Below are 26,753 nucleotides of genomic sequence, written 5' to 3' on the forward strand. Positions count from 1 at the left end.
AGAGAGAGAGAGAGAGAGAGAGAGATATTATAATAAATGAACGTAAATCGGATTTCATTACATAGCAAAGAAGAAAAATTAATACAAGAGGAGTTGAGATTATCTTACACTGCAAAAAGTAGCCATTGTTAACGGAAAAATCTTTCCTGCAGTGATACAAAAAGGATATTGAGCTCGCATCATTAACAAAATAAGACTTCTCGCCTTCCTCGATTCCAATTTGTACCATTCAAGATCGCACATTGTACGATATACTGCATTGCACTTAATGAGTACATATAATATATAAGAAAATATATTTATGCTCTCATTTCAGTGAGAAATACTATTAGTAACGGTTAATTGAGATTAAATAACATTTTATTTCTTGTAAAAGAAGTTAGGAACAGAAATGTCATACAAATCGAATAAATTTGCATTTTTGTTAATGTTCACTCAGAAACAGTCATTCAATATGCATAAATGCATCAAATTTTTAATAAATAGTTTTGCCTAGTAATATGACATTAAATTTCTAACAAATATAATTGTAACAATATAACAAAAAAATTTTTTAGATAAACTAACATATGCAAATTATATTTGCTCCAAAGTACAAAACAAATTTATTACAACACTGTTGATATACATTATAAGTATAATCAACTTATTTTATGTATTACGAGAGCTGTTCGGAAAATAATGCAATATATATTTTCTCGGCCAATAATAAAGATAGAGAAATGAAATTTTACATAATACAAACCTGAAGTTATTTGCGTTTTTATGTAAAATTACACGTCATTCTGACGGATGGAGCATGGAGCAGCTGTAATAATTTTTTAATGGCGTTTGCGAATAATTCATGTTACAAATGGTTACAAACAGCAAACTATAATTGAATTTTTGATTGTGGAGAAATAACTGTGTTGAACATTTACAAACATTTGTTTGATGTAACACACCCTATAGCTCATTGTTTGTAACGCGAGTTGTTCGAAGATATTACTAAAAAAATTAGTACAGCTGCTTCATCTGTCCGAATGCTGTGTAATTTTTCATAAACGTATGACAAACTTGAAGTTTATAGCATATAAAATTTCACTTTTTTGTCTTAATTATTGGCTGAAAAAAAATGTGGTTCATTACTTTCTGAACAATCCTTATATAACGTATTTACTTGCTATAAGTATAACTTACTTGCTCCGTTACAAGTTCTCCTGCTCCACAATAAAGAAGAGTATTCATCAACAAGATAATAAGAATAAATATTGAGAAATATCCTTGTCCGATAATAGTTTTATCCATTTTTCCGTTAGTAAATGTCTAAGACAAATTATAAGAAAGTAAAGAAGCGTATACATGCTATGAAATATTTTTTTACTGAATCTTACAATAGTAAATAAAAATCCGCTTAGGCAAGATACAACACCAAAATGAAGTATCATTACTAACATCATTGAACAGTACGTTTTTTCGATATTGTCAGCAAATCTACAAAGAATAAAATTATTTAAAAGGATTATCACACTGAATCAATGAAACAATATATTTCAGATATGTATATATATATATGTACATATACATATATTATATTTAATATATATATATTATATATATTAATATATTCAGAAACACACATATCTAAACATAAAATGCATAAATTATTGTTTATTAAAAATATATTATTTGCTAAATTCCTAATTAAGTTTTCTTAAAAAAAATTGTATAGATACACTTTAATATAATCGTTACATTACATGTTAAAAAAGATACTTTTGACAAACAAGATGAATGCACATAGAAGTAGAAGTAAGCAGTAAGCAGTAAGACGTAAGGCCGCCATCTTTCATATGTATAGATATACTGGCAATGTTAATTGCCTACTTCGTACGTATTACTGTTTCCTGCTTACTGCTTGCTGCTTACTTCTACTTCTATGTGCGTTCACCTTTACAACTGTAAATGTGTCAACGAATAAAGCATAATAGAGTGTACAATGAATATGATAACTGAATTGGAATATAAACAAAAAAAAATACAGTTGTATTATATTTAGTTCCACACACATTAAAGATTAATGTTTTTCGTTATAATAAAGATAACTGTAAATAAAAAATTTTAACATTCAAAGTATAAAATGTATGAGAAAAAAGATATTTTTAATAACATTTCTAAATCAATTTTGTTCTATTGTTATCATAAAAATTCATACCTGATAAGACGTAAATGGGTCTCTACCATATTGTTCAAAATTTTATTAAAATTTTTGCATAAGATCAAATTAATTAATCGACATCTAAAATTTTCTAACTGACCACAAATGTGAAGAATCGTTAGTATTAGAAAAATATCTACAGACATGTAAATGTTAGTTGATAACAAAATCGTTACGATATGAATGAAAAATGTCAACTCAAATTGCGGACTTTTATCTGTATCATAGAAGTGATATGTTTCCAGCGGTAGCATTTTGCGTCTATCCGTGGAATTCGTTGCATATGTTACTTGAATGTCAAAAGAAGGAAGAACAATAACTGTGAGAAACCCTATTGTTATGAAAATATATCCAATCATCATAATTAATCGCGCTGTTTGTGCACGTTTTATCATCACATCTCTTTCTCCATCCAGCTTGAATGCCACCCAATCTTCTGCCATCATATTTACGATTGAAAAGAGAACTTGAAAATACAAATAACTATAGATAAAACGTAAGCATTGTTAAAAGCATTAAAATATTGAACTATTTAGATATATATTATTATTAGATATATGTTATTTGTGAACTAAGAATCGCACCAAAGAAAGAATTATGCACATTTTAGAATTTATTTCCACGTTGCTATATAGGAGTAAATTATATATGTATATAATTTCTGATTTCTTATTGTGTGTACTCCACAATATATTTGTAACTATAATTATTTGTCACAAGATGATTTAACAAGGCAATGAAATATAGTGCTGAATATTTTATTTGATATCATTCTGAACATACCTTTTCGTTTTCGTAGTAGGATAACGTATTTCACTGATGCTGTTATTTCGGGTAATACTGTTTGTAAATTGTTTATTACAAGTACCATATTACCCCAAACTTCTATAACTGCACATATCATCGGAACATTAGAAACAAATATTAATAAAATGAAAATAATGCCGACCCATATTTCGGACCACAAACTTTTCTTAGTACATTCGTTGGAATTAGGCCATAATCCCACCATTTCGAAACCTAAACGATGTAGATTAACTGCCCATATGAAATCTAATAAATTTTTATATGATATAAATAATTTTGATAAAATAATTGCAAATTAATATATAAATTATTAAAGGATTATACGAAAGTTAAAATTAATATTAAATGTTAAAATAATATAATATCTCATGAATGGATTTACAATGCGAAATTATATAATACAAACTTATTTACTAGACACGCATATTAAACACGAATAAACGGAAAATATGAAATTAGTACCTCTGTATCCTGATGATTTTGTAATGTCCATGTCGAAAACTAGAACGTAAAGAATATCTAGTTCCTTCCACGACGTGATGTAAAATGATTATCACGCATATCCTCGGTGCAAAAACTCGATAGTCTTGTTAAATGCGGCTTACGCGGCATTAAATATTGCTATCCCAATTATAATACTACTGATATCGTAAGAAAGAATTTCATAAATGTTCATGTTATAAAAATCGTTTATGTCTGATCTAAGAAAATAAGAGGTACAAAATATTACATCGCATCATAAGTTCGCCGTACTAGCTTGAAAAACTTTTTCCATGTTTTATGTCGCTCCATTGTGTATGCGTTTATTACAATGCGAGAAATAACGCTGTTGCATCTTTAATGCGACTTCCTATACCAGTCACAAAAGTTGTATTACAAAAAGAATTGTACAAAATTGCATATTATACGTATCTTTTAAATGTCTTTTTCAAAGACACATCCATCGTTGCAGTAAACGTAAGTGAATGTAATATTATCTCTAGACTATAAATAATTTATAATTCGTACTTCGAAGTCGTCTACGTATTTCCAATGATGAAATTTCGCTATCTTATAATTGCAAGTTTATAACGGTATGGTAGCTTTTAAAAATGGCAATATTCTCGCAATAAGATAACCAATGGCCTGATGAAAATAAAAATCTGAATGTAAGGCGAATGTAATTCATAAACGCTTCTTCTGCGTTTTGTTGTTTTAATTTTTGCCATCTAGAAGTTTCGTTTACGCTTCTGTTACTCTCCCATTACATTCGATTTACGCTCCGATTTTTATTTTCGTCAGGGTGTGTTTTAGTATGTTTCTGTTCATTGAAGATAAAGTGGCAGGGACCGATTCTTTTTTAAAAAAAGAATTGCAGTAAAATGTAAAACTCACATATCAACATAAGTACGTACATTTATCTTATCATGTTAATTTGATGAGATTATACCAGAATTAACACCAAAAATTATCATTAAGTAATATTTGTAATTTAAATTAATGTAATTATAAAACAAACATTAAATTTTGTGTTATAATTTTATGCAGATTTCTCATTTTTCTTTAAACATAATGCTTTAAAAATCAAAATATTCATACTATTTATGTGCAATCAAAATATTTGTCACATTACAAAATGCTAAATAACATATATTTTATAATAAACAACAATTAAAGGCAAAATTTAATTTTATTTTATAAATACAATAACAATAAATTCTACATATTTTCTAGGTAAAAATTTCTCTATTTGTAACTACACAATATTGTAATCATGAATGTATCTATTTTTATGCTCATGAAGCATGTTGAATGTTAATATATTATCTTCAATCAAATTTTGTCAATAGAAACGATATGTAACCAATCGATGATTTTAATATCTAAAATTAGTTATTATTGTTATTTCTTGATATTTGAGATATATGTTCAAGCGATTTGAATAAAACACTCTTGCAAACCAACATATAAATTATTAAATGTTTATACGGAACAAAAGTTAACGATAATGAAATATCTCAAAGATATATTTACAATACAAAATCATACAAATTTATTTGCTATACATATTAAATACAGATAATACTATAGCACATGAAATTAGTACTCTGTATCCTCGAGATTTTGTAATGTCCATATCGAAAACTATAACATGAAGAAAGTCTTGGTTCTTCAACGGTATGATACAGAATGATCACGCATGCTCTTCATATAAATGCGGATTGCATGGCACTAAATATTAAGAATGATATCCGTAATTATAGCTACTAATATTGCCAGAGAATTTTATAAACGTTTTAATTACAAAAAGCATTTATGTCTGGCCTAATAAAATATGAAACAAAAAGAATAGTACATTACGATACAAGTGCGCAAAGTAGGTGATTCCCGCACGAGCCGAGTTTGTCGCCCGAGCGAAGCGAGGGCGACAAAAGAGCGAGTGTGGGTACACCTACGCAGCGCACGAGTATCGTATACTATTTTTCCTATTAAGTTGCGCAAAGTTTGACATCTTTGTGGGCAGGCGCTAGGGCGGTGCGAACAGAATCAGGGGGCAGGATGGGGGGTTCGGGGGGCGGAGCCCCCCGATTTAAATAAAGTGAAACTTCATTAGTATTACATTCAAAAAGTATAAATATTTTACATTTATTTGTTATTGTTATTAATATTAATTGTAACTTGACAATTTACAAAATGAAAAGGAACATTTTTTTTTACATTTCCTGCTTCTTCTATAACTATAGTTATATTTGTATTTCCCACTGATTCATTATTTGTTTGGTTTTCTTTGTTATTTTCGACAGATAGCTCTGGAGTTTCAGGAATTATTATTACTTGATCTTTGTGATAGTGTGCACAATTTTTTTCTGAAGGATTTGGATACAATGTACCATCAAAATTGCGTATTGCTTCATTTTCTGTTACAGACCTTTTCAAGCGTTTTGGATTTTTGGATGTTGAAGGTATTGCATTTTCAATGCAATGACCAATTGCTTTTTTATTCATAATAGAATCTTCTATGTATCCTTCGGCGACTGCATTCGATTTCCACCCGCCGTGTCTTTTCAAAGTAGTTATATCTGCTCCTGCATCGACTAATATTGTAGCAGATGATCTTTGGAAAGTATGACCGGTGTAGGAGTTAGGATTTTCTAATTTAAGATATTTTGCAATTTCTTAAAGTACAAGTACGTCGTCGCACCGTCCACGGCGCCACCGAACGCGCATGCTCGCGCCCCAAGTCCCAACAGATGATCCACAAGCACCTTAACAGGCTACTTTGCGCACGGAAATGCGTGCGTAAAGTTCGAACTTTGCGCACGGTAATAGGAAAACAATATTTCATTACATCGTAAGTTCGCTTGAAAAGTTTTTTTCATATTGCGTATCGCTTCATTATGCGTCTATTGCGAAACGAGAAATAACACTTTTGCATTTTTAATATGACTTTCTACAGCCACTAAAATTCTACTAAAGAAAAGAAATAATATGAAATTGTGCATTATGTGTATCTTCAAATGTCTTTTTCGAGGACATATCGATTGTTACATGAAACGTGAGGGATTGTAATATTATTTAGACTATAAGTATATTATAATTCATACTTCACAAATGTATTTCTAGTGATGACATTTCGGTGCCTCAAACTGTAATTTTATTACGTATGTCGTTGCTAGATCAATGATCTAGCAACATTCTTGCAATGAGATAACCAATTTGTTCTGACATTTTTCTGTTCACCGAAGGTAAGATAGCCGATCAATTCTTTTCTTAGAATTGAAGTAAGTGATAATAAAATTGACATGGATGCACATAGTTACATTCATCTACTACGTTGATTTGATAAAACACGAATAGCACTAAAAATTGATGAAACATTATCATTATACATAATCTAAAAACAAGTATTAAAAATATTATTGATTATCAATACACATAATCTAATTAAAAAACAAGCATTAAAGAGAATTTTATTTTATAATTTTGTATTACAAGTTCCTGGCATTATTTATAATAAACCACAATTATTTAATAGACATAACATAATTTTATTTTTTAAATATGATAACAATAAATTTCTAGGTATTTTCTAGGTAGAAAATTCTTCACTTGTAACTGTAATCACGAATCTATTTTTACACTTATGTAGTATGTTGAATATTAATATATCATCTTCAGCCATGTTTTGTCAATAGGACTGATATGTAGCCGAGCGATGATTTTAATATCTAAAATTAATTATTATTGTTATTTCCTGACATCTAAATATGCACGCTGCCAATATCGACTTTGTGTACGGGTATATGTAAAAATCAAGGTACTAATTAACTGTAATGATTTTAATTTGTATAATTAATTATTATAAATTTGTATTGTTACTTTTTTTTAATTTGATCTTATAAATGTGTGATGAATTATTAATTGAATTGTTATTTAATTTATGTTATAATAACATTTGCAATTATAATTTATAATCAGGTTTATACCATTTTGTAATTTTCGCAAATTTTAATTAACAGAAAATTGATTACTTATGATCGCTGAATGAACGTGTATTCGCCCAGCCTATCGCCAAATGTAAGTCTGTGGCGAGATACAACTGCTCAGCACGAAGATGTATTTTCTTTCATCGTTGCCATTGCCACTGTAGTAAATAACTATCCGCGTGCTTAGTAATTTACAATGTTGGGCGGTTGTTGTACGTCGCCATGCGCTTACATTTAGCGGTAGACAGAATGGATTAATGGCGACTGTCAGGCCATCCCCGCTCCCCGCGGCACGCGCGCCACGATCCGATCGGTGCAGTGGACCATATGAACATTCGGCAGCAGAAGGCTGGGCGGACGCGCTTATTCGGCTATCTTTAAACATTAATATATCGTTAACTATTGTGCAAACTCCAAAATGGTACAAAACTTTTCGACTCAGTTCGGTCTACTCTACCTGCTCATAATGGGTGATGCCGAAATTTGCAGACACCCTTTATATGTATACGTATAAATATGTGTATATGCTATGTGTACATACATACTGTGTACATATATACATATATATACACATACACTCGACGAGAAAGAGAGAGAGAGGGGGGAGGGGGAGGGCGAGAGGGGTAGAGAGCAGGGTTGATAGAAATCATGTTTTTTTTAAAAAGAACAAAACATTGTGTTTTTTTTATTCAAAATATGTTTTTAATGTTTTAAACATGTTTTAAACAATATTTAAAAAAAACATGTTTAAAACATGTTTAAAACAGTTTAAAACATGTTTTTTTAAATATTGTTTAAAATATGTTTAATTTTAGTTAAACTACTTATTTAATTTTATTTACATTTTATTTACATTTATTTAATTATTTACATTATTAAAACATCTGATATTTATAGGTTATTCTTATTTTAATTAATTTCAAGATCATCTTAAGATCTTAAGAATGAGATATTTTTCGATTGTGACCGGATTTTCACAGTTTTTAGTGTTTCCAGCGACCCCTTTGTTAATAGTTAAAATGCTTTCGACCGTTTTAATAATCATCGGTGAATTCGGTGATATAATAGTTTATACACAGTAAAGTACGCAATAGACTAGGAATAGAAAAAGCATCAAAGTTGGTATCTATTATGAAAAGTTTAAATTCTAAAAATTCAGAATAAGTCAAAAATAAATATAAACTATTGCCAAATTAGTTTTTAAATCAAGATTTTGGGTTTTTAATTTTATTCAATTTTTGTTTTTATGTAACAGATTAACAGAGAAAGAAAGTATATATATATATATAATATATTAAAAATATATAAATATTTATGATAAGGCCATTACGGTCTAGCGGGGATCTTGGATACTTCTAATATAATTAACGTGTGAATTTATGTACCGACGTTATATATGCATCAAAAATGGTTAGATTGTTTGTCAATTTAACTCGTGATATTACTGCGGTAGTTTTGCGTTGTAAGTCTGAAGGATTTTCGGCACGCATAAAAATCTACATTCGCAGTATATAAATTCACATGTTAATTATATTAGAATTATTAGAAGCATCCAAGTTCCCCGCTAGACCGTAATGGCCTTATCATTAATATTTAGTTTGAAATTCTCATGGTTCAATGTTATTTAATATATATAAATATGTTCATGCTTACATTATATAAAAAAAAAAGTATATTATTATATATAAATGTATAAAGATATTATTAGCCTAAAATTCGTATTTCCTTATTTTCCTTTTAAAAAACACGATTTAAACACTTGTTTTAAACATGTTTAAAATCTGTTCAAAACATATGTTTGTTTAAAACAGTACAGTGTATAAAACATATTTTAAACATTTGTTTTAAATACAAATGTTTTAAACATAACAACCCTGGTAGAGAGGGTGGGGAGGGGGAGGGCGGGAGGAAAGGAGAGAGGCAGGAAAGTAGGTTACATAAAAAGTAAAACACATTTCTTTAAACAGAAAAGGGATAAAAAGACAGAATTATATATAATCTTACATTGCAAAAAGTAGCCATTGTTAGTGGAAAAATCTTTCCTGCAGTGATATAAAAAGGATATTTAGCTCGTATCATTAATAAAATAAGATTCCTTGCCTTACTTGATTCCAATTTGTACCATTCAAGATCGCACATTGCACGATATACAGCATTGCTCTTAATGAACGTGTACGAGAAAATATATTTATATTCATGCCATTTTAATGAGGATTATTTCCAAAAGTATTAGTAATAATTGATTGAAATTTAATTAACTCTTATTTCTTGTTAAAAAAAAGAGTTAGAAACAGAAATATATTATACAACTTAAATGAATTTGCATTCAATTAACTTTTATTCAGAATTGGACGTTTAATATGCAAAAATGTATAATAAAATAAATTATTAATAGTTTTTCCTAATAATGCGATAGCAAATTTGATTATAAACAACATTATAACAATATAAGCAAAAAAATATAGATAAACAGATATATAAAAATTAAATTAAATATTAAATTAAATAAAGCATAAAACATAATAAATTAATTTATATACAACACTACTAATACACATTATACGTATAACTTACTTGCTCTGTCATAAGCTCTCCTGCTCCACAATAGAGAAAAGTATTCATCAATAAGATAACAAGAAGTAATAGTGAGAAATATCCGTGTGCGATATCATCTTTACCTACATTTTCGTCTGTAAAGATCTGAAATATATAAATTATAGGAAAGCACAAAGAAGCATGCCACACCTGTTATAAAATATTTTTTCATATCTACTTTATTGAATCTTACAATAGTAAATAAAAAACCGCTTAGGCAAAATACAATACCAAAATGAAATATCAATGCTAACATCATTACGGAGTACGTATTTTCGATATTGTCGGCAAATCTATAAAAATAAAAAAATTTAAAAGGGTTATTGTATTAAATCAATAAAATACTATATACACATGTGTATATACATATATATGTATATTCAGAAATGTATATACCTTTATCTAAACAGGAATTTAAACATAAAATAAACAGGATATTGTTTTTCAATATTATTTCATATATATCTATTTAAATATTTCTAATAAAAGTGTGCACAAAAATTATGTAATCGTACATAATATGATAACAAGAATATTTTTGACAAATAAGTTTTATAATTGCAAATTTGGAAATAAAACATAATAAAATTTTTAACGAATATGATCACCGAATTGGGAAATAAAGAGAAAATGTACGTCATATCTCATTCTACATATATTAAAAATTAATCGTTATAATAAATATAAATGAATTAATTTGCTTAATAAATATAAATGTAGATAAAAAATTTTAACGTTCAAAGATTAAGACAGATTTGCAAAAAAATATATTGAATAATGCTTCTAAATTAATTACGTTAAACTTATGTCCTATCACAATAAAAATTCATACCTGATAAGACGTAAATGGATTTCTATGATGTTGTTTAAAACTTCATTGTAATTTTTGCATGAAATCAAATCAATTAATCGGCATCTAAAGTTTTCTAACTGGCCACAAATGTGAAGAATTATTAAAATTAGAAAAATATCTACACACATGTAAATGAAACCTCCTAAAAAGGTTGTAAAGCTATGAATGAAAAATGTCAATTCAAATTGCGGACTTTTATCTGTATTGTAAAAATGATACGTCTTCAATGGTAACGGTTTGCTCACATCCGTGAAATTCGTTATTACATATATTACTGGAATGCCAAAACAAGGTGGAATGATTACTGCGAGAACCGCTATTATCATGACAACATATCCAATCATCATAATTAATCGTGCTGTTTGTGCTCGTTTTATCATCACATTTCTTTCTCTATCTTGCTTCAATACTACCCAATCTTCCGCCATCATGTTTACAATTGACAATACAACTTTAAAATATAAATATCTATAGGTAAAACATAAGCATTGCTAAAAGCGCTAAAATAGTGAATTATTCGAACATATGTTGCTATTATAGTGAACCACCGCATCAAAAAAAGAAATTGTACAAATTTTATGATTTATATTCATGTACGTTGATATGTAAGAGTAACATACATAATTACTAGTTTTTTAATATAATCCGTAATATATTTGTAATTACAATTATTTGTCGTAAAACGATTTAATGGAATATAACACTCAGTATTTTATTATATATAATTCTGGACATACCTGTTTGTTTCTGTCGCATGATGATGTATCTCACTGATATTATCAGTTGAGGTAACGTTGTATGTAAATGATCTATTACAAGTACCATATTACCCCAAACTTCTATAACTGCATATATCATCGGAACATTAGAAACAAATATTAATAAAATAAAAATGATGCCGACCCAAATTTCTGGCCACAAACTTTTCTTAGTACATTTGTTAGGTTTAGGCCACAAGCCCAATATTTCAAATCCAAAACGATGTAGATTAACTGCCCACAAGAAATCTAATAATTTTTTACAATATAAGCGATTAGAATAAAATAATTGCAAATTAACTTTTAAATTATTAAATGTTTATACGGAAGTTAACGATAATGACATATCTCAAAGGTATATTTACAATACATAATTATACAAATTTAATCACTATACATATTAAACACGGATAATACTGTAACACATGAAATTAGTACCCTTGTATCCTCGAGATTTCGTAATCTCCATGTCGAAAATTATAACATGAAGATCTTGTTCCTCCAACGCTATGATACAGAATGATCATTACGCATGCTCTTCATGTAAATGCGGATTGCACGACACTAAATATTAAGAATGTTATTGGTATTATAGCTACTGATATTGCGAGAGAATTTTATAAACGTTTTGGTTACAAAAAGCATTTATGTCTGGTCTAATAAAATATGAGACAAAAAGAAAAGATATTTTATAACATCGTAAGTTCGCTTGAAAAGTTATTTTCATCTTGCATATCGCTCCATTATGTATGCATCTACTGCGAAACGAGAAATAACACTATTGCATTTTTAATATGACTTTCTACAGTCACTAAAATTCTACTAAAGAAAAGAAATAATATGAAATTGCATTATGTGTATCTTCAAATGTCTTTTTCGAGGACATATCGATTGTTACATGAAACGTGAGGGATTGTAATATTATTTAGACTATAAGTATATTATAATTCATACTTCACAAATGTATTTCTAGTGATGACATTTCGGTGCCTCAAACTGTAATTTTATTACGTATGTCGTTGCTAGATCAATGATCTAGCAACATTCTTGCAATGAGGTAACCAATTTGTTCTGACATTTTTCTGTTCACCGAAGGTAAGATAGCCGATCAATTCTTTTCTTAGAATTGAAGTAAGTGATAATAAAATTGACATGGATGCACATAGTTACATTCATCTACTACGTTGATTTGATAAAACACGCATAGCACTAAAAATTGATGAAACATTATCATTATACATAATCTAAAAAAAAACGAGTATTAAAGAGAAATTTATTTTATAATTTTGTACTTCAAATTCCTAGTATTATTTATAATAAACAACAATTACATAATAGGCGAAACATAAGTTTATTTTTTAAATATAATAACAAATTTCTAGGTATTTTCTAGGTAGAAAATTCTTCACTCGTAACTATGTAAATTGTAATCACAAATCTATTTTTACACTTATGTAATATGGTGAATATTAATATATCATCTTCAGGCATGTTTTGTCAACAGGAATGATATGTAGCCGAGCGATGATTTTAATATCTAAAATTAATTATATTATTGTTATTTCCTGATATCTAAATATATGTGCTAATATCGACTTTGTGTACGAGTATATATAAAAATCAAGGTACTGATTAACTATGATGATTTTAATTTATATTATTATAAATTTGTATTGTTACGTTTTTTTTAATTTAATCTTATAAATGTGTGATAATCATTACGTGAATTGTTATTTTATGTTATAATAACATTTGCAGTTATAATCTGTAACCTGGCTGTATATATACATGTATATGTAAAAATATGTGTATATGCGTATATATTGTATACAGTGTGATTCAGACCATTCGGAGGAACCGGCACGTATGCATTCCTCATGAAAAAGTGAGTCGAAAATGTCAATAACAAAATGTTGTGGGGTCAAAGTTTTTAAATGGTGAGCCTTTGAAACCTTCCAATCACAAGACATGAAGTCGCGCCGTCAGGTGCGGCGCAACCAAGCGCCGGCTGTGCGAGCGCTTTGATGGATACCGCTAAATCGCATGATGCCGAATGAGTATTGCAAAAGTTTTGAAAGCTTTATTAACATCTACTGCTGTATGTTTAAATTGAGTCCAATTTAATTGACGAGAAGTTGCAATTGCAAATTCGATTATCATCATTTATATCAATAAAAGAGTATGTACTTTTCAAATATTTTAAATAATAAACAAATTAATGAATAAAATCAATATTAATTAAATTATTTAAATAAATAATATTAAAAACATCAGTCGACAAACATTTCCAAAATTGGTTTACAAAAAGTTCTTTTATAAAATTGTTGTAAACAATATTAAAGAAAATGTACATTTGAAAATTCGCATTCGATATAAATAACTGTTTCATATTTGAGGAATGAAATGAACGAAATTCCGAATTACAATGTGAGAGGAAAGGGAAGTATTACAGTGAAGGAATCGAAGTAAGCAAATAATAAGCTGTTGTATAAAAAATTATATTTTTAATAATGTTTTAAACACACATTTTTATAGGAAGTGTTCGAAATGGCCACCTATTTGAACACAAAGTTGAGCACGTGAAAAAACTCTAACAAAACTCTCTCTCGATTGTTGTATCATTTCAGGCGTGACAGTTGCAAACGCTTCATGAATATGATCATCCAATTCTTGAAGAATATAATGAGAGAAGAGTATCATGAGAGAACAGTATAATAAGAGTATAATAAGAGAAGAGTATATTAATATCATTTAATTAAATAATTTAAACAATATTGATTTTATTCATTAATTTGTTTATTATTTAAAATGTATGAAAAATACATACTTTTTTACAGATATAAATGACGTTTGCTCATAATCGAATTTACAATTGCGACATTACTTCTCGTCAATTAAATTAGACTCAATTTAAATTAGACTAATTACATACAGCAGTAGATGTTAATAAAGCTTTCAAAATTTTTGCAATACTCATTCGGCATTGTGCGATTTAGCGATATCCATCAAAGCGCTCGTACAGCCGGCGCTTGGTTGCGACGCACCTGAAGGCGCGAACTTCACATCTTGAGTGATTGGAAGGTTTCGAAGGTTCACCATTTAAAAACTATTGACCCCACAACATTTTGTTATTAACATTTTCGACTCGGTTTTACATGAGGAATACGTATGTGCCGGCTCCTCCGGATGATTTGAATCACACACACACACACGCACGCGCGCGCGCGCGACGAGAAAGGGAGGAAGAGGATGAGAGAGAGAGGGTGAGAGAGAGGGGGGATAGAGAGGGGGGAAGGTAGGAGGGAGGAGAGAGGGGCAGAGGTTACACAGAAAGTAAAACAGTAATTTCATTAAACAGAAAAAGGATAAAACAATAGAATTAGAAATAATCTTACATTGCAAAAAGTAGCCATTGTTAGTGGAAAAATCTTTCCTGCAGTGATACACAATGGATATTTGGCTCGTATCATTAACAAAATAAGATTTCTTGCCTTACTTGGTTCCAATTTGTACCATTCAAGATCGCACATTGCACGATATACAGCATTGCTCTTAATGAACGTGTACGAGAAAATATATTTATATTCATGCCATTTTAATGAGGATTATTTCCAAAAGTATTAGTAATAATTGATTGAAATTTAATTAACTCTCATTTCTTGTTAAAAAAAAGAGTTTTAAACAGAAAGATATTATACAACTTGAATGAATTTGCATTCTATTAACTTTTATTCAGAATTGGACGTTTAATATGCATAAATGTATAAGAAAATAAATTATTAATAGTTTTTCCTAATAATGCGATAGCAAATTTGATTATAAACAACATTATAACAATATAAGCAAAAAAATATAGATAAACAGATATATAAAAATTAAATTAAATAAAGTATAAAATATAATAAACTTATTTATATACAACACTACTAATACACATTATACGTATAACTTACTTGCTCTGTCATAAGCTCTCCTGCTCCACAAAATAGAAAAGTAGTCATCAATAAGATAACAAGAAACATAAGTAAGAAATATCCTTTCGCGATATCAGCTTTACCTACATTTTCATCTGTAAAGATCTGAAATATATAAATTATAGGAGAGCACAACGAAGCATACTACGCCTGTTATAAAATATTTTCTCATATTTATTTTATTGAATCTTACAATAGTAAATGAAAAACCGTTTAAGCAAAATACAACACCAAAATGAAATATCAATGCTAACATCATTACACAATATGTATTTTCGATATTGTCGGCAAATCTATAAAAATAAAAAGATTTAAAAGGGTTATTGTATTAAATCAATAAAACATTATATATACGTATATGTATATACATGTATATGTACATTCAGAAATGTATATACCTTTATCTAAACAGGAATTTAAACATAAAAAATAAATAGGTTATCCTTTATTCAATATTATTTGATATATATCTAATTAAATGTTTCTAATAAAAGTGCACAAAAATGGTGTAATTGTTACTTTATATGCTAATAAGAATATTTTTTACAAACAAGTTTTATAACTGCAAATTTGGAAACAAAACGTAATAAAGTTTTTAATGAATATGATCACCGAATTGGGAAATAAAGAGAAAATGTACGTCATATCTCATTCCACATATATTAAAAATTAATCGTCATAATAAATATAAATGAATTAATTCGCCTAATAAATATAAATGTAGATAAAAAATTTTAACGTTCAAAGATTAAGACAGATTTGCAAAAAAATATTTTGAATAATGCTTCTAAATTAATTACGTTAAACTTATGTCCTATCACAATAAAAATTCATACCTGATAAGACGTAAATGGGTTTCTATGATGTTGTTTAAAACTTCATTGTAATTTTTGCATGAAATCAAATCAATTAATCGGCATCTAAAGTTTTCTAACTGGCCACAAATGTGAAGAATTATTAAAATTAGAAAAATATCTATACACATGTAAATGGAACCTACTAATAAGGTCGTAAAGCTATGAATGAAAAATGTCAATTCAAATTGCGGACTCTTATCTGCATTATAAAAATGATACGTCTTCAACGGTAACAGTTTGCTCACACCCGTGAAATTCGTTAACACATATACTACTGGAAAGCCAAAACAAGGTGGAATGATTATTGCAAGAACCGTTATTACTATGAAAACATATCCAATCATCATAATTAATCGTGCTGTTTGTGCTCGTTTTATCATCACATTTCTTTCTTTATCTTGCTTCAATGCTATCCAATCTTCCGCCATCATGTTTACAATTGACAGTAGAACTTAAAAATATAAATATCTTTAGGTAAAACATAAGTATTGCTAAAGGCGCTAAAATAGTGAATTATTCGAAAATATGTTGCTATTAGTGAACCACAACATCAAAAAAAAAATTATACATATTTTATGATTTATTTTCATGTATGTCGGTATGTATTATAAGAGTAAATCATACACAATTCTTTATTATAAGCCATAACATATTTGTAATTACAATTATTTGTCGTAAGACGATTTAACGGAATATATAACTGAATATTTTATTTTATATAATTCTGGACATACCTGTTTGTTTCTGTCGCATGATGGCGTATTTCACTGTTGTTAACAGTTGTGATAACGTTGTATGTAAAATATCTATTACAAGTATCATATTACCCCAAACTTCTATAACTGCATATATCATCGGAACATTAGAAACAAATATTAATAAAATAAAAATGATGACGACCCAAATTTCTGGCCACAAACTTTTCTTGGTACATTTGTTAGGTTTAGGCCACAAGCCCAACATTTCAAATACAAAACGATGTAGATTAACTGCCCACAAGAAATCTAATAATTTTTTACAATATAAGCGATTAGAATAAAATAATTGCAAATTAACTTTTAAATTATTAAATGTTTATACGGAACAAAAGTTAACGGTAATGCCATATCTCAAAGACATATTTACAATACAAAGTTATACAAATTTATTTACTATACATATTAAACACGGATAACACTGTGGCACATGAAATTATTACCCTTGTATCCTCGAGATTTCGTAATGTCCATGTCGAAAACTATAACATGAAGATCTTGTTCCTTCAACGCTATGATATAGAATGATCATCACGCATGCTCTTCATATAAATGCGGATTGCATGACACTAAATATTAAGAATGTTATCCGTAATTATAGCTACTGATATTGCCAGAGAATTTTATAAACGTTTTAGTTACAAAAAGCATTTATGTCTGGTCTAATAAAATATGAGACAAAAAGAAAAGATATTTTATCACATCGTAAGTTCGCTTGAAAAGTTTTTTTCATCTTGCATATCGCTTCATTATGTATGCATCTACTGCGAAACGAGAAATAACACTATTGCATTTTTAATATGACTTTCTACAGCCACTAAAATTCTACTAAAGAAAAGAAATAATATGAAATTGCATTATGTGTATCTTCAAATGTCTTTTTCGAGGACATATCGATTGTTACATGAAACGTGAGGGATTGTAATATTATTTAGACTATAAGTATATTATAATTCATACTTCACAAATGTATTTCTAGTGATGACATTTCGGTGCCTCAAACTGTAATTTTATTACGTATGTCGTTGCTAGATCAATGATCTAGCAACATTCTTGCAATGAGATAACCAATTTGTTCTGACATTTTTCTGTTCACCGAAGGTAAGATAGCCGATCAATTCTTTTCTTAAAATTGAAGTAAGTGATAATAAAATTGACATGGATGCACATAGTTACATTCATCTACTACGTTGATTTGATAAAACATGAATAGCACTAAAAATTGATGAAACATTATCATTATACATAATCTAAAAACAAGTATTAAAAAGAAATTTATTTTATAATTTTGTACTACAAATTCCTAGTATTATTTATAATAAACAACAATTACATAATAGGCGAAACATAAGTTTATTTTTTAAATATGATAACATGTTCTAGGTATTTTCTAGGTAGGAAATTCTTCACTCGTCAATCTATTTTTATACTTATGTAGTATGTTGAATATTAGTATATCATCTTCAGCCATGTTTTGTCAACAAGAATGATATGTAGCCGAGCGATGATTTTAATATCTAAAATTAATTATATTAATGTTATTTTCTAACATCTAAATATATGCGCTAAAATCGACTTTGTGTACGTGTATATATAAAAATCAAGGTACTGATTAACTGTAATGATTTTAATTTGTATTATTATAAATTTGTACTGTTACGTTTTTTTTTAATTTAATCTTATAAATGTGTGATAATCTCATTACGTGAATTATTATTTAATTTATGTTATGATAACATTTACAGTTATAATCTATAATCTGGTTGCATATGTACATGTATACGTAAAAATATATGTATATGCGTATATATTGTATACAGTGTGATTCAGACCATTCGGAGGAACCGGCACGTATGCATTCCTCATGAAAAAGTGAGTCGAAAATGTCAATAACAAAATGTTGTGGGGTCAAAGTTTTTAAATGGTGAGCCTTTGAAACCTTCCAATCACAAGACATGAAGTCGCGCCGTCAGGTGCGGCGCAACCAAGCGCCGGCTGTGCGAGCGCTTTGATGGATACCGCTAAATCGCATGATGCCGAATGAGTATTGCAAAAGTTTTGAAAGCTTTATTAACATCTACTGCTGTATGTTTAAATTGAGTCCAATTTAATTGACGAGAAGTTGCAATTGCAAATTCGATTATCATCATTTATATCAATAAAAGAGTATGTACTTTTCAAATATTTTAAATAATAAACAAATTAATGAATAAAATCAATATTAATTAAATTATTTAAATAAATAATATTAAAAACATCAGTCGACAAACATTTCCAAAATTGGTTTACAAAAGTTCTGTTATAAACAATATTAGAGAAAATGTACATTTGAAAATTCGCATTCGATATAAATAACTGTTTCATATTTAAGGAATGAAATAAACGAAATTCCGAAAATTACAATGTGAGAGGAAAGGAAAATATTACAGTGAAGGAATCGGAGTAAGCAAATATTAAGCTGTTGTATAAAAAATTATATTTTAAATAATGTTTTAAACATTTTTATAGGAAGTGTTCGAAATGGCCACCTATTTGAACACAAAGTTGAGCACGTGACAAAACTCTAACAAAACTCTCTATCTCGATTGTTGTATCATTTCAGGCGTGACAGTTGCAAACGCTTCATGAATTTGATCATCCAATTCTTGAAGAATATAATGAGAGAAGAGTATAATGAGAGAACAGTATGAAAAGAGTATAATAAGAGAAGAGTATATTAATATCATTTAATTAAATAGTTTAAATAATATTGATTTTATTCATTAATTTGTTTATTATTTAAAATGTTTGAAAAATTCACACTTTTTTACAGATATAAATGATGTTTGCTTATAATCGAATTTCCAATTGCGACGTTATTTTTCGTCAATTAAATTAGACTCAATTTAAATTAGACTAAATTACATACAGCAGTAGATGTTAATAAAGCTTTCAACACTTTTGCAAAACTCATTCGGCATCGTGCGATTTAGCTATATCCATCAAAGCGCTCGTACAGCTGGCGCTTGGTTGCGCCGCACCTGACGGCGCGAACTTCACATCTTGCGTGATTGGAAGGTTTCGAAGGTTCACCATTTAAAAACTATTGACCTCACAACATTTTGTTATTAACATTTTCGACTCAGTTTTACATGAGGAATACGTATGTGCCGGCTCCTCCGGTTGATTTGAATCACGCACACACACACACACGCGCGCGCGCGCGACGAGAGATGGAGGGAGAGGATGGGAGAGAGGAGTGAGAGAGAGGAGGGTGAGAGAGAGGGGGAAGGGAGGAGGGAGGAGAGAGGGGCAGAGATTACACAGAAAGTAAAACAGAAATTTCATTAAACAGAAAAAGGATAAAACGGTAGAATTATATATAATCTTACATTGCAAAAAGTAGCCATTGTTAGTGGAAAAATCTTTCCTGCAGTGATACACAATGGATATTTGGCTCGTATCATTAACAAAATAAGATTTCTTGCCTTACTTGGTTCCAATTTGTACCATTCAAGATCGCACATTGCACGATATACAGCATTGCTCTTAATGAACGTGTACGAGAAAATATATTTATATTCATGCCATTTTAATGAGGATTATTTCCAAAAGTATTAGTAATAATTGATTGAAATTTAATTAACTCTCATTTCTTGTTAAAAAAAAGAGTTTTAAACAGAAAGATATTATACAACTTGAATGAATTTGCATTCTATTAACTTTTATTCAGAATTGGACGTTTAATATGCATAAATGTATAAGAAAATAAATTATTAATAGTTTTTCCTAATAATGCGATAGCAAATTTGATTATAAACAACATTATAACAATATAAGCAAAAAAATATAGATAAACAGATATATAAAAATTAAATTAAATAAAGTATAAAATATAATAAACTTATTTATATACAACACTACTAATACACATTATACGTATAACTTACTTGCTCTGTCATAAGCTCTCCTGCTCCACAAAAGAGAAAAGTAGTCATCAATAACATAACAAGAAATATAAGTAAGAAATATCCTTTCGCGATATCAGCTTTACCTACATTTTCGTCTGTAAAGATCTAAAATATATGAATTATAGGAGAGCACAACGAAGCATACTACGCCTGTTATAAAATATTTTCTCATATTTATTTTACTGAATCTTACAATAGTAAATGAAAAACCGTTTAAGCAAAATACAACACCAAAATGAAATATCAATGCTAACATCATTACACAATATGTATTTTCGATATTGTCGGCAAATCTATAAAAATAAAAAGATTTAAAAGGGTTATTGTATTAAATCAATAAAACATTATATATACGTATATGTATATATATGTATATGTACATTCGGAAATGTATATACCTTTATATAAACAGGAATTTAAACATAAAAAATAAATAGGTTATCCTTTATTCAATATTATTTGATATATCGTATATCTAATTAAATGTTTGTAATAAAAGTGCACAAAAATTATGTAATCGTTACTTTATATGCTAATAAGAATATTTTTTACAAACACGTTTTATAACTGCAAATTTGGAAACAAAATGTAATAAAGTTTTTAATGAATGTGATCACCGAATTGGGAAATATCGAGAAAATGTACGTCATATCTCATTCCACATATATTAAAAATTAATCGTCATAATAAATATAAATGAATTAATTCGCCTAATAAATATATATGTAGATAAAAAATTTTAACGTTCAAAGATTAAGACAGATTTGTAAAAAAATATTTTGAATAAGGCTTCTAAATTAATTACGTTAAACTTATGTCCTATCACAATAAAAATTCATACCTGATAAGACGTAAATGAGTTTTTATGATGTTGTTTAAAACTTCATTGTAATTTTTGCATGAAATCAAATCAATTAATCGGCATCTAAAGTTTTCTAACTGGCCACAAATGTGAAGAATTATTAAAATTAGAAAAATATCTATACACATGTAAATGGAACCTCCTACTAAGACCGTAAGGCTATGAATGAAAAATGTCAATTCAAATTGCGGACTCTTATCTGCATTATAAGAATGATACGTCTTCATCGGTAACAGTTTGCTCACACCCGTGAAATTCGTTAATACATATAGTACTGGAAACCCAAAACAAGGTGGAATGATTATTGCGAGAACCGTTAATACTATGAAAACATATCCAATCATCATAATTAATCGTGCTGTTTGTGCTCGTTTTATCATCACATTTCTTTCTTTATCTTGCTTCAATGCTATCCAATCTTCCGCCATCATGTTTACAATTGACAGTACAACTTAAAAATATAAATATCTTTAGGTAAAACATAAGTATTGCTGAAGGCGCTAAAATAGTGAATTATTCGAAAATATGTTGCTATTAGTGAACCACCGCATAAAAAAAAAAATTATACATATTTTATGATTTATTTTTATGTATGTCGGTATGTATTATAAGAGTAAATCATACACAATTCTTTATTATAAGCCATAATATATTTGTAATTACAATTATTTGTGGTAAGACGATTTAACGGAATATATAAATGAATATTTTATTTTATATAATTCTGGACATACCTGTTTGTTTCTGTCGCATGATGGCGTATTTCACTGTTGTTAACAGTTGTGATAACGTTGTATGTAAAATATCTATTACAAGTATCATATTACCCCAAACTTCTATAACTGCATATATCATCGGAACATTAGAAACAAATATTAATAAAATAAAAATGATGACGACCCAAATTTCTGGCCACAAACTTTTCTTGGTACATTTGTTAGGTTTAGGCCACAAGCCCAACATTTCAAATCCAAAACGATGTAGATTAACTGCCCACAAGAAATCTAATAATTTTTTACAATATAAGCGATTAGAATAAAATAATTGCAAATTAACTTTTAAATTATTAAATGTTTATACGGAACAAAAGTTAACGGTAATGCCACATCTCAAAGTTATATTTACAATACAAAGTTATATAAATTTATTTACTATACATATTAAACACGGATAATACTGTAGCACATGAAATTAGTACCCTTGTATCCTCGAGATTTCGTAATGTCCATGTCGAAAACTATAACATGAAGATCTTGTTCCTTCAATGCTATGATATAGAATGATCATCACGCATGCTCTTCATATAAATGCGGATTGCATGACACTAAATATTAAAAATGTTATCCGTAATTATAGCTACTGATATTGCCAGAGAATTTTATAAACGTTTTAGTTACAAAAAGCATTTATGTCTGGTCTAATAAAATATGAGACAAAAAGAAAAGATATTTTATCACATCGTAAGTTCGCTTGAAAAGTTTTTTTCATCTTGCATATCGCTTCATTATGTATGCATCTACTGCGAAACGAGAAATAACACTATTGCATTTTTAATATGACTTTCTACAGCCACTAAAATTCTACTAAAGAAAAGAAATAATATGAAATTGTGCATTATGTGTATCTTCAAATGTCTTTTTCGAGGACATATCGATTGTTACATGAAACGTGAGGGATTGTAATATTATTTAGACTATACCATAAGTATATTATAATTCATACTTCACAATTGTATTTCCAATGATGACATTTCGGTGCCTCAAACTGTAATTTTATAACGTATGTCGTGATCAATGATCTAGCAACATTCTTGCAATGAGATAACCAATTTGTTCTGACATTTTTCTGTTCACCGAAGGTAAGATAACCGATCAATTCTTTTCTTAAAATTGAAGTAAGTGATAATAAAATTGACATGGATGCACATAGTTACATTCATCTACTATGTTGATTTGATAAAACATGAATAGCACTAAAAATTGATGAAACATTATCATTATACATAATCTAAAAACAAGTATTAAAGAGACATTTATTTTATAATTTTCTACTACAAATTCCTAGTGTTATTTATAATAAACAACAATTACATAATAGGTGAAACATAAGTTTATTTTTTAAATATGATAACATGTTTCTAGGTATTTTCTACGTAGGAAATTCTTCACTCGTAACTATGTAAATTGTAATCATGAATCTTTTTTACACTTATGTAGTATGTTGAATATTAGTATATCATCTTCAGGCATGTTTTGTCAACAGGAACGATATGTAGCCGAGCGATGATTTTAATATCTAAAATTAATTATATTATTGTTATTTTCTGACATCTAAATATATGCGCTAATATCGACTTTGTGTATGTGTATATATAAAAATCAAGGTACTGATTAACTGTCATGATTTTAATTTGTATTATTATAAATTTGTATTGTTACGTTTTTTTTTTAATTTAATCTTATAAATGTGTGATAATCATTACGTGAATTATTATTTAATTTATGTTATGATAACATTTACAGTTATAATCTGTAATCTGGTTGTATATGTACATGTATACGTAAAAATATGTGTATATGCGTATATATTGCATACAGTGTGATTCAGACCATCCGGAGGAACCGGCACGTATTCCTCATGAAAAACTGAATCGAAAATGTCAATAACAAAATGTTGTGGGGTCAAAGTTTTTAAATAGTGAGCCTTTGAAACCTTCCAATCACAGGACGTGAAGTTCGCGCCGTCAGGTGCGACGCAACCAAGCGTCGGCTGTACGAGCACTTTGATGGACACCGCTAAATCGCACGATGCCGAATGAATAGACATGAGACGCTACCATTAATTTCACCTTGGGTGGCATTATCGAGGTAAAGCCAAAATCACTTTAGATTCTTTAAATGAAACCCCCTATTATTTATTAAATATTACTGTAACTTATTTCGAGAGTTTTATAGAACACTATAATAAACAATTTTTTCATTAAGGACTTTTCGAGTTAGAAGATTCGAAAGTTACAGTACCGTCGACATTAGTATTGTTCAAGGTGTCCGACCCATGACTGAAACCTATTATGTTAAATGTTATTCAGGATCATGGATTTGGATATTATTTGTGAAGATCAAGGTCATTAGAAATTGTACTTCTTATTTTCATTTTTATCTAAAAATAAATTTTTTATTCAAAAATGAAAATAAAAGTTTCAACCTCCATTGTCCTTGATCTTGGTAAATATTATCTAGGTCATGATCCGGAACAACATTTAAGAAGTTTTAATAGTTGGTCGGCCACTTTGAACAATGTTAATGTTGACGGTACTGTAAATTTTAAGCCATGTTACTCGAAAAGAATTTAACGAAAAAATAGTTTAATATAGTGTTTTGAAGAAGGTAAATAAGAATATGTAATGATAAATGGGGAGTCCTACTAAAAAAAATTCAAAGTGACCTTGCCTTGATCTCGGCAACGCCACCCAAGGTCAAACCAATAGTATCCTATGTCCCCTTCAAAGTCAAAGAATTTTTGTCTGAAACATTTTTCAATTTAACGCAGTATATTTACGCATATGCACGCTCACCCCTGTGTGTATGTGTGCGTAGATAGCAGGAGAAAGAAAGAAAGAAAAAGAGAGAGAAAGAGAGTAAGTTTGCAAGTAATACAGATTCCATTAAATATCAAAAAAGCAAAATTAATGCGAGAGAAATTTAAGTAATCTTACACTGCAAAAAGTAGCCATTGTTAATGGAACAATCTTTCCAGCAGTAATACGAAAAGGACGTTTGGCTTGCATCATTAACAAGATAAGACTTCTGGCCTTTCTTGATTCTAATTTGTACCATTCAAGGTCACACATTGCACGGTATACTGCATTACACTTAATGAATATATATAACAAAACATATTAATATCCGTGCTACTTCAATGAGAATTATTTCCAGAAATATTAGTAACAGTTTATTGGATTTTAAATAATATTTTATTTTTTGTACAAGAAATTTGAAACAGAAATATATTGTTTGACTCGAAAACTTTACATTATTGTTATTTTTCATTCGGAAACGGTCACTTAACATACAATAAATGTATAAAAAAATAAATGGTGAATGTTTACGAACTCAGGTCTGATGACTTTCACGTTAACATATGTTGTCAAGATCATTCTCTGAAGATTATTACCTTCAGAAAGTTTTAGCCTCCGCTCGTTATTCGTTCAAAAGTTATTAACAAAGAAAGTTGACAATGTAAATTAACGTATTTATTAACGTATTTAATTTTATAACTAAAATTTCAACTATCATCTGTAACTGAAATAGGAACTCGGTATCTTTAACTGCTTGAATGAAGCACATCATTTGCAAAACGAAGTGCCCACCGTATATTTTCCTTCTGCACTTTTTCTTTAAAAAATTTTATAGTATTTAAGAAAATATTAACATGCCAAATTATTAAAAATATTGACGTTTTTAATAAATTAGAACAAAGAATATGTAAGTACAAATTTCGAATCACATAATATTTTCTGTTATAATTTAAATAAAATAAAATAATGTGGGATCACCGGAATCGAGGACGGCGCTGAAATCGGTCTTACCGACGGTACGGCGCCAGAGGACACTGGAGGAGGGCGCTCCATACGGAGGGCGCTCAACAGGAAAAAGGGTTCTACGAAGTTACATATATAA

At 28.7% G+C, this 26,753-nt stretch overlaps 9 protein-coding genes across 9 annotated transcripts in view; all 9 read right to left on the bottom strand.

Moving 5' to 3' along the window:
• The window catches only part of LOC108722976 (odorant receptor 43a-like), a gene marked incomplete at its 3' end in the record, with an annotated part of 1,768 nt that extends 541 nt beyond the window's left edge, over nucleotides 1-1,227 (bottom strand). Inside the window, exons 1-2 of the mRNA XM_018448373.1 lie at nucleotides 1,180-1,227; nucleotides 109-264 (exon numbers count right to left, since the gene is read on the bottom strand). Coding sequence (XP_018303875.1) covers nucleotides 109-264; nucleotides 1,180-1,227 — 204 coding nt within the window. The remainder of the gene's footprint in view (nucleotides 1-108; nucleotides 265-1,179) is intronic.
• A 951-nt stretch (nucleotides 1,228-2,178) lies between these two features.
• LOC108722972 (uncharacterized) lies at nucleotides 2,179-3,528 on the bottom strand. Its single transcript, XM_018448369.1, has 3 exons — nucleotides 3,467-3,528; nucleotides 2,981-3,250; nucleotides 2,179-2,663 (listed from the first exon to the last, which is right to left on the bottom strand). Exons 1-3 carry the CDS (start codon nucleotides 3,495-3,497, stop codon nucleotides 2,179-2,181), a joined length of 786 nt encoding a protein of 261 aa, XP_018303871.1. The 5' UTR covers nucleotides 3,498-3,528.
• Nucleotides 3,529-7,158: 3,630 nt separating this feature from the next.
• LOC108722898 (odorant receptor 43a-like) lies at nucleotides 7,159-10,092 on the bottom strand. Its single transcript, XM_018448241.1, has 3 exons — nucleotides 10,045-10,092; nucleotides 9,475-9,630; nucleotides 7,159-7,212 (listed from the first exon to the last, which is right to left on the bottom strand). The coding sequence occupies exons 1-3, from the start codon at nucleotides 10,090-10,092 to the stop codon at nucleotides 7,159-7,161; spliced, it is 258 nt and encodes an 85-aa protein (XP_018303743.1).
• A 786-nt stretch (nucleotides 10,093-10,878) lies between these two features.
• On the bottom strand, nucleotides 10,879-12,145 carry LOC108722975 (uncharacterized). The gene is made up of 3 exons (XM_018448372.1): nucleotides 12,115-12,145; nucleotides 11,656-11,925; nucleotides 10,879-11,369 (listed from the first exon to the last, which is right to left on the bottom strand). Exons 1-3 carry the CDS (start codon nucleotides 12,143-12,145, stop codon nucleotides 10,879-10,881), a joined length of 792 nt encoding a protein of 263 aa, XP_018303874.1.
• A 1,014-nt stretch (nucleotides 12,146-13,159) lies between these two features.
• Nucleotides 13,160-15,677, bottom strand: LOC108722899 (odorant receptor 43a-like). The gene is made up of 3 exons (XM_018448242.1): nucleotides 15,630-15,677; nucleotides 15,072-15,227; nucleotides 13,160-13,213 (listed from the first exon to the last, which is right to left on the bottom strand). Exons 1-3 carry the CDS (start codon nucleotides 15,675-15,677, stop codon nucleotides 13,160-13,162), a joined length of 258 nt encoding a protein of 85 aa, XP_018303744.1.
• A 790-nt stretch (nucleotides 15,678-16,467) lies between these two features.
• On the bottom strand, nucleotides 16,468-17,736 carry LOC108722973 (uncharacterized). Its single transcript, XM_018448370.1, has 3 exons — nucleotides 17,706-17,736; nucleotides 17,242-17,511; nucleotides 16,468-16,958 (listed from the first exon to the last, which is right to left on the bottom strand). Exons 1-3 carry the CDS (start codon nucleotides 17,734-17,736, stop codon nucleotides 16,468-16,470), a joined length of 792 nt encoding a protein of 263 aa, XP_018303872.1.
• Nucleotides 17,737-18,725: 989 nt separating this feature from the next.
• Nucleotides 18,726-21,239, bottom strand: LOC108722901 (odorant receptor 43a-like). The gene is made up of 3 exons (XM_018448243.1): nucleotides 21,192-21,239; nucleotides 20,634-20,789; nucleotides 18,726-18,779 (listed from the first exon to the last, which is right to left on the bottom strand). Exons 1-3 carry the CDS (start codon nucleotides 21,237-21,239, stop codon nucleotides 18,726-18,728), a joined length of 258 nt encoding a protein of 85 aa, XP_018303745.1.
• Nucleotides 21,240-22,034: 795 nt separating this feature from the next.
• Nucleotides 22,035-23,303, bottom strand: LOC108722974 (uncharacterized). Its single transcript, XM_018448371.1, has 3 exons — nucleotides 23,273-23,303; nucleotides 22,809-23,078; nucleotides 22,035-22,525 (listed from the first exon to the last, which is right to left on the bottom strand). Exons 1-3 carry the CDS (start codon nucleotides 23,301-23,303, stop codon nucleotides 22,035-22,037), a joined length of 792 nt encoding a protein of 263 aa, XP_018303873.1.
• A 287-nt stretch (nucleotides 23,304-23,590) lies between these two features.
• The window catches only part of LOC108722902 (odorant receptor 43a-like), a 6,359-nt gene continuing 3,196 nt past the window's right edge, over nucleotides 23,591-26,753 (bottom strand). Inside the window, exons 4-6 of the mRNA XM_018448244.1 lie at nucleotides 25,790-25,935; nucleotides 24,341-24,369; nucleotides 23,591-23,654 (exon numbers count right to left, since the gene is read on the bottom strand). Coding sequence (XP_018303746.1) covers nucleotides 23,591-23,654; nucleotides 24,341-24,369; nucleotides 25,790-25,935 — 239 coding nt within the window. The remainder of the gene's footprint in view (nucleotides 23,655-24,340; nucleotides 24,370-25,789; nucleotides 25,936-26,753) is intronic.

Source organism: Mycetomoellerius zeteki, unplaced genomic scaffold (genome assembly GCF_001594055.1).
Source record: "Mycetomoellerius zeteki isolate Tzet28-1 unplaced genomic scaffold, Tzet1.0 scaffold221, whole genome shotgun sequence".
NCBI lineage: Eukaryota > Metazoa > Arthropoda > Insecta > Hymenoptera > Formicidae > Mycetomoellerius > Mycetomoellerius zeteki.

Coding starts and splice junctions, on each gene's coding strand:
- LOC108722972 (XM_018448369.1), bottom strand. CDS start 3,497: ATGGACATTACAAAATCATCAGGATACAGAG. Junction 3,251..3,466: donor AAAATCATCAGGATACAGAG/GTACTAATTTCA, acceptor AAAATTTATTAG/ATTTCATATGGGCAGTTAAT. Junction 2,664..2,980: donor CCTACTACGAAAACGAAAAG/GTATGTTCAGAA, acceptor TGTATTTTCAAG/TTCTCTTTTCAATCGTAAAT.
- LOC108722898 (XM_018448241.1), bottom strand. CDS start 10,092: ATGAATACTTTTCTCTATTGTGGAGCAGGAGAGCTTATGACAGAGCAA. Junction 9,631..10,044: donor GAGAGCTTATGACAGAGCAA/GTAAGTTATACG, acceptor ACGTTCATTAAG/AGCAATGCTGTATATCGTGC. Junction 7,213..9,474: donor CAATGGCTACTTTTTGCAAT/GTAAGATTATAT, acceptor AATTAATTTTAG/ATATTAAAATCATCGCTCGG.
- LOC108722975 (XM_018448372.1), bottom strand. CDS start 12,145: ATGGAGATTACGAAATCTCGAGGATACAAGG. Junction 11,926..12,114: donor GAAATCTCGAGGATACAAGG/GTACTAATTTCA, acceptor AAAAATTATTAG/ATTTCTTGTGGGCAGTTAAT. Junction 11,370..11,655: donor CATGCGACAGAAACAAACAG/GTATGTCCAGAA, acceptor TATATTTTAAAG/TTGTATTGTCAATTGTAAAC.
- LOC108722899 (XM_018448242.1), bottom strand. CDS start 15,677: ATGACTACTTTTCTATTTTGTGGAGCAGGAGAGCTTATGACAGAGCAA. Junction 15,228..15,629: donor GAGAGCTTATGACAGAGCAA/GTAAGTTATACG, acceptor ACGTTCATTAAG/AGCAATGCTGTATATCGTGC. Junction 13,214..15,071: donor CAATGGCTACTTTTTGCAAT/GTAAGATTATTT, acceptor AATTAATTTTAG/ATATTAAAATCATCGCTCGG.
- LOC108722973 (XM_018448370.1), bottom strand. CDS start 17,736: ATGGACATTACGAAATCTCGAGGATACAAGG. Junction 17,512..17,705: donor GAAATCTCGAGGATACAAGG/GTAATAATTTCA, acceptor AAAAATTATTAG/ATTTCTTGTGGGCAGTTAAT. Junction 16,959..17,241: donor CATGCGACAGAAACAAACAG/GTATGTCCAGAA, acceptor TATATTTTTAAG/TTCTACTGTCAATTGTAAAC.
- LOC108722901 (XM_018448243.1), bottom strand. CDS start 21,239: ATGACTACTTTTCTCTTTTGTGGAGCAGGAGAGCTTATGACAGAGCAA. Junction 20,790..21,191: donor GAGAGCTTATGACAGAGCAA/GTAAGTTATACG, acceptor ACGTTCATTAAG/AGCAATGCTGTATATCGTGC. Junction 18,780..20,633: donor CAATGGCTACTTTTTGCAAT/GTAAGATTATAT, acceptor AATTAATTTTAG/ATATTAAAATCATCGCTCGG.
- LOC108722974 (XM_018448371.1), bottom strand. CDS start 23,303: ATGGACATTACGAAATCTCGAGGATACAAGG. Junction 23,079..23,272: donor GAAATCTCGAGGATACAAGG/GTACTAATTTCA, acceptor AAAAATTATTAG/ATTTCTTGTGGGCAGTTAAT. Junction 22,526..22,808: donor CATGCGACAGAAACAAACAG/GTATGTCCAGAA, acceptor TATATTTTTAAG/TTGTACTGTCAATTGTAAAC.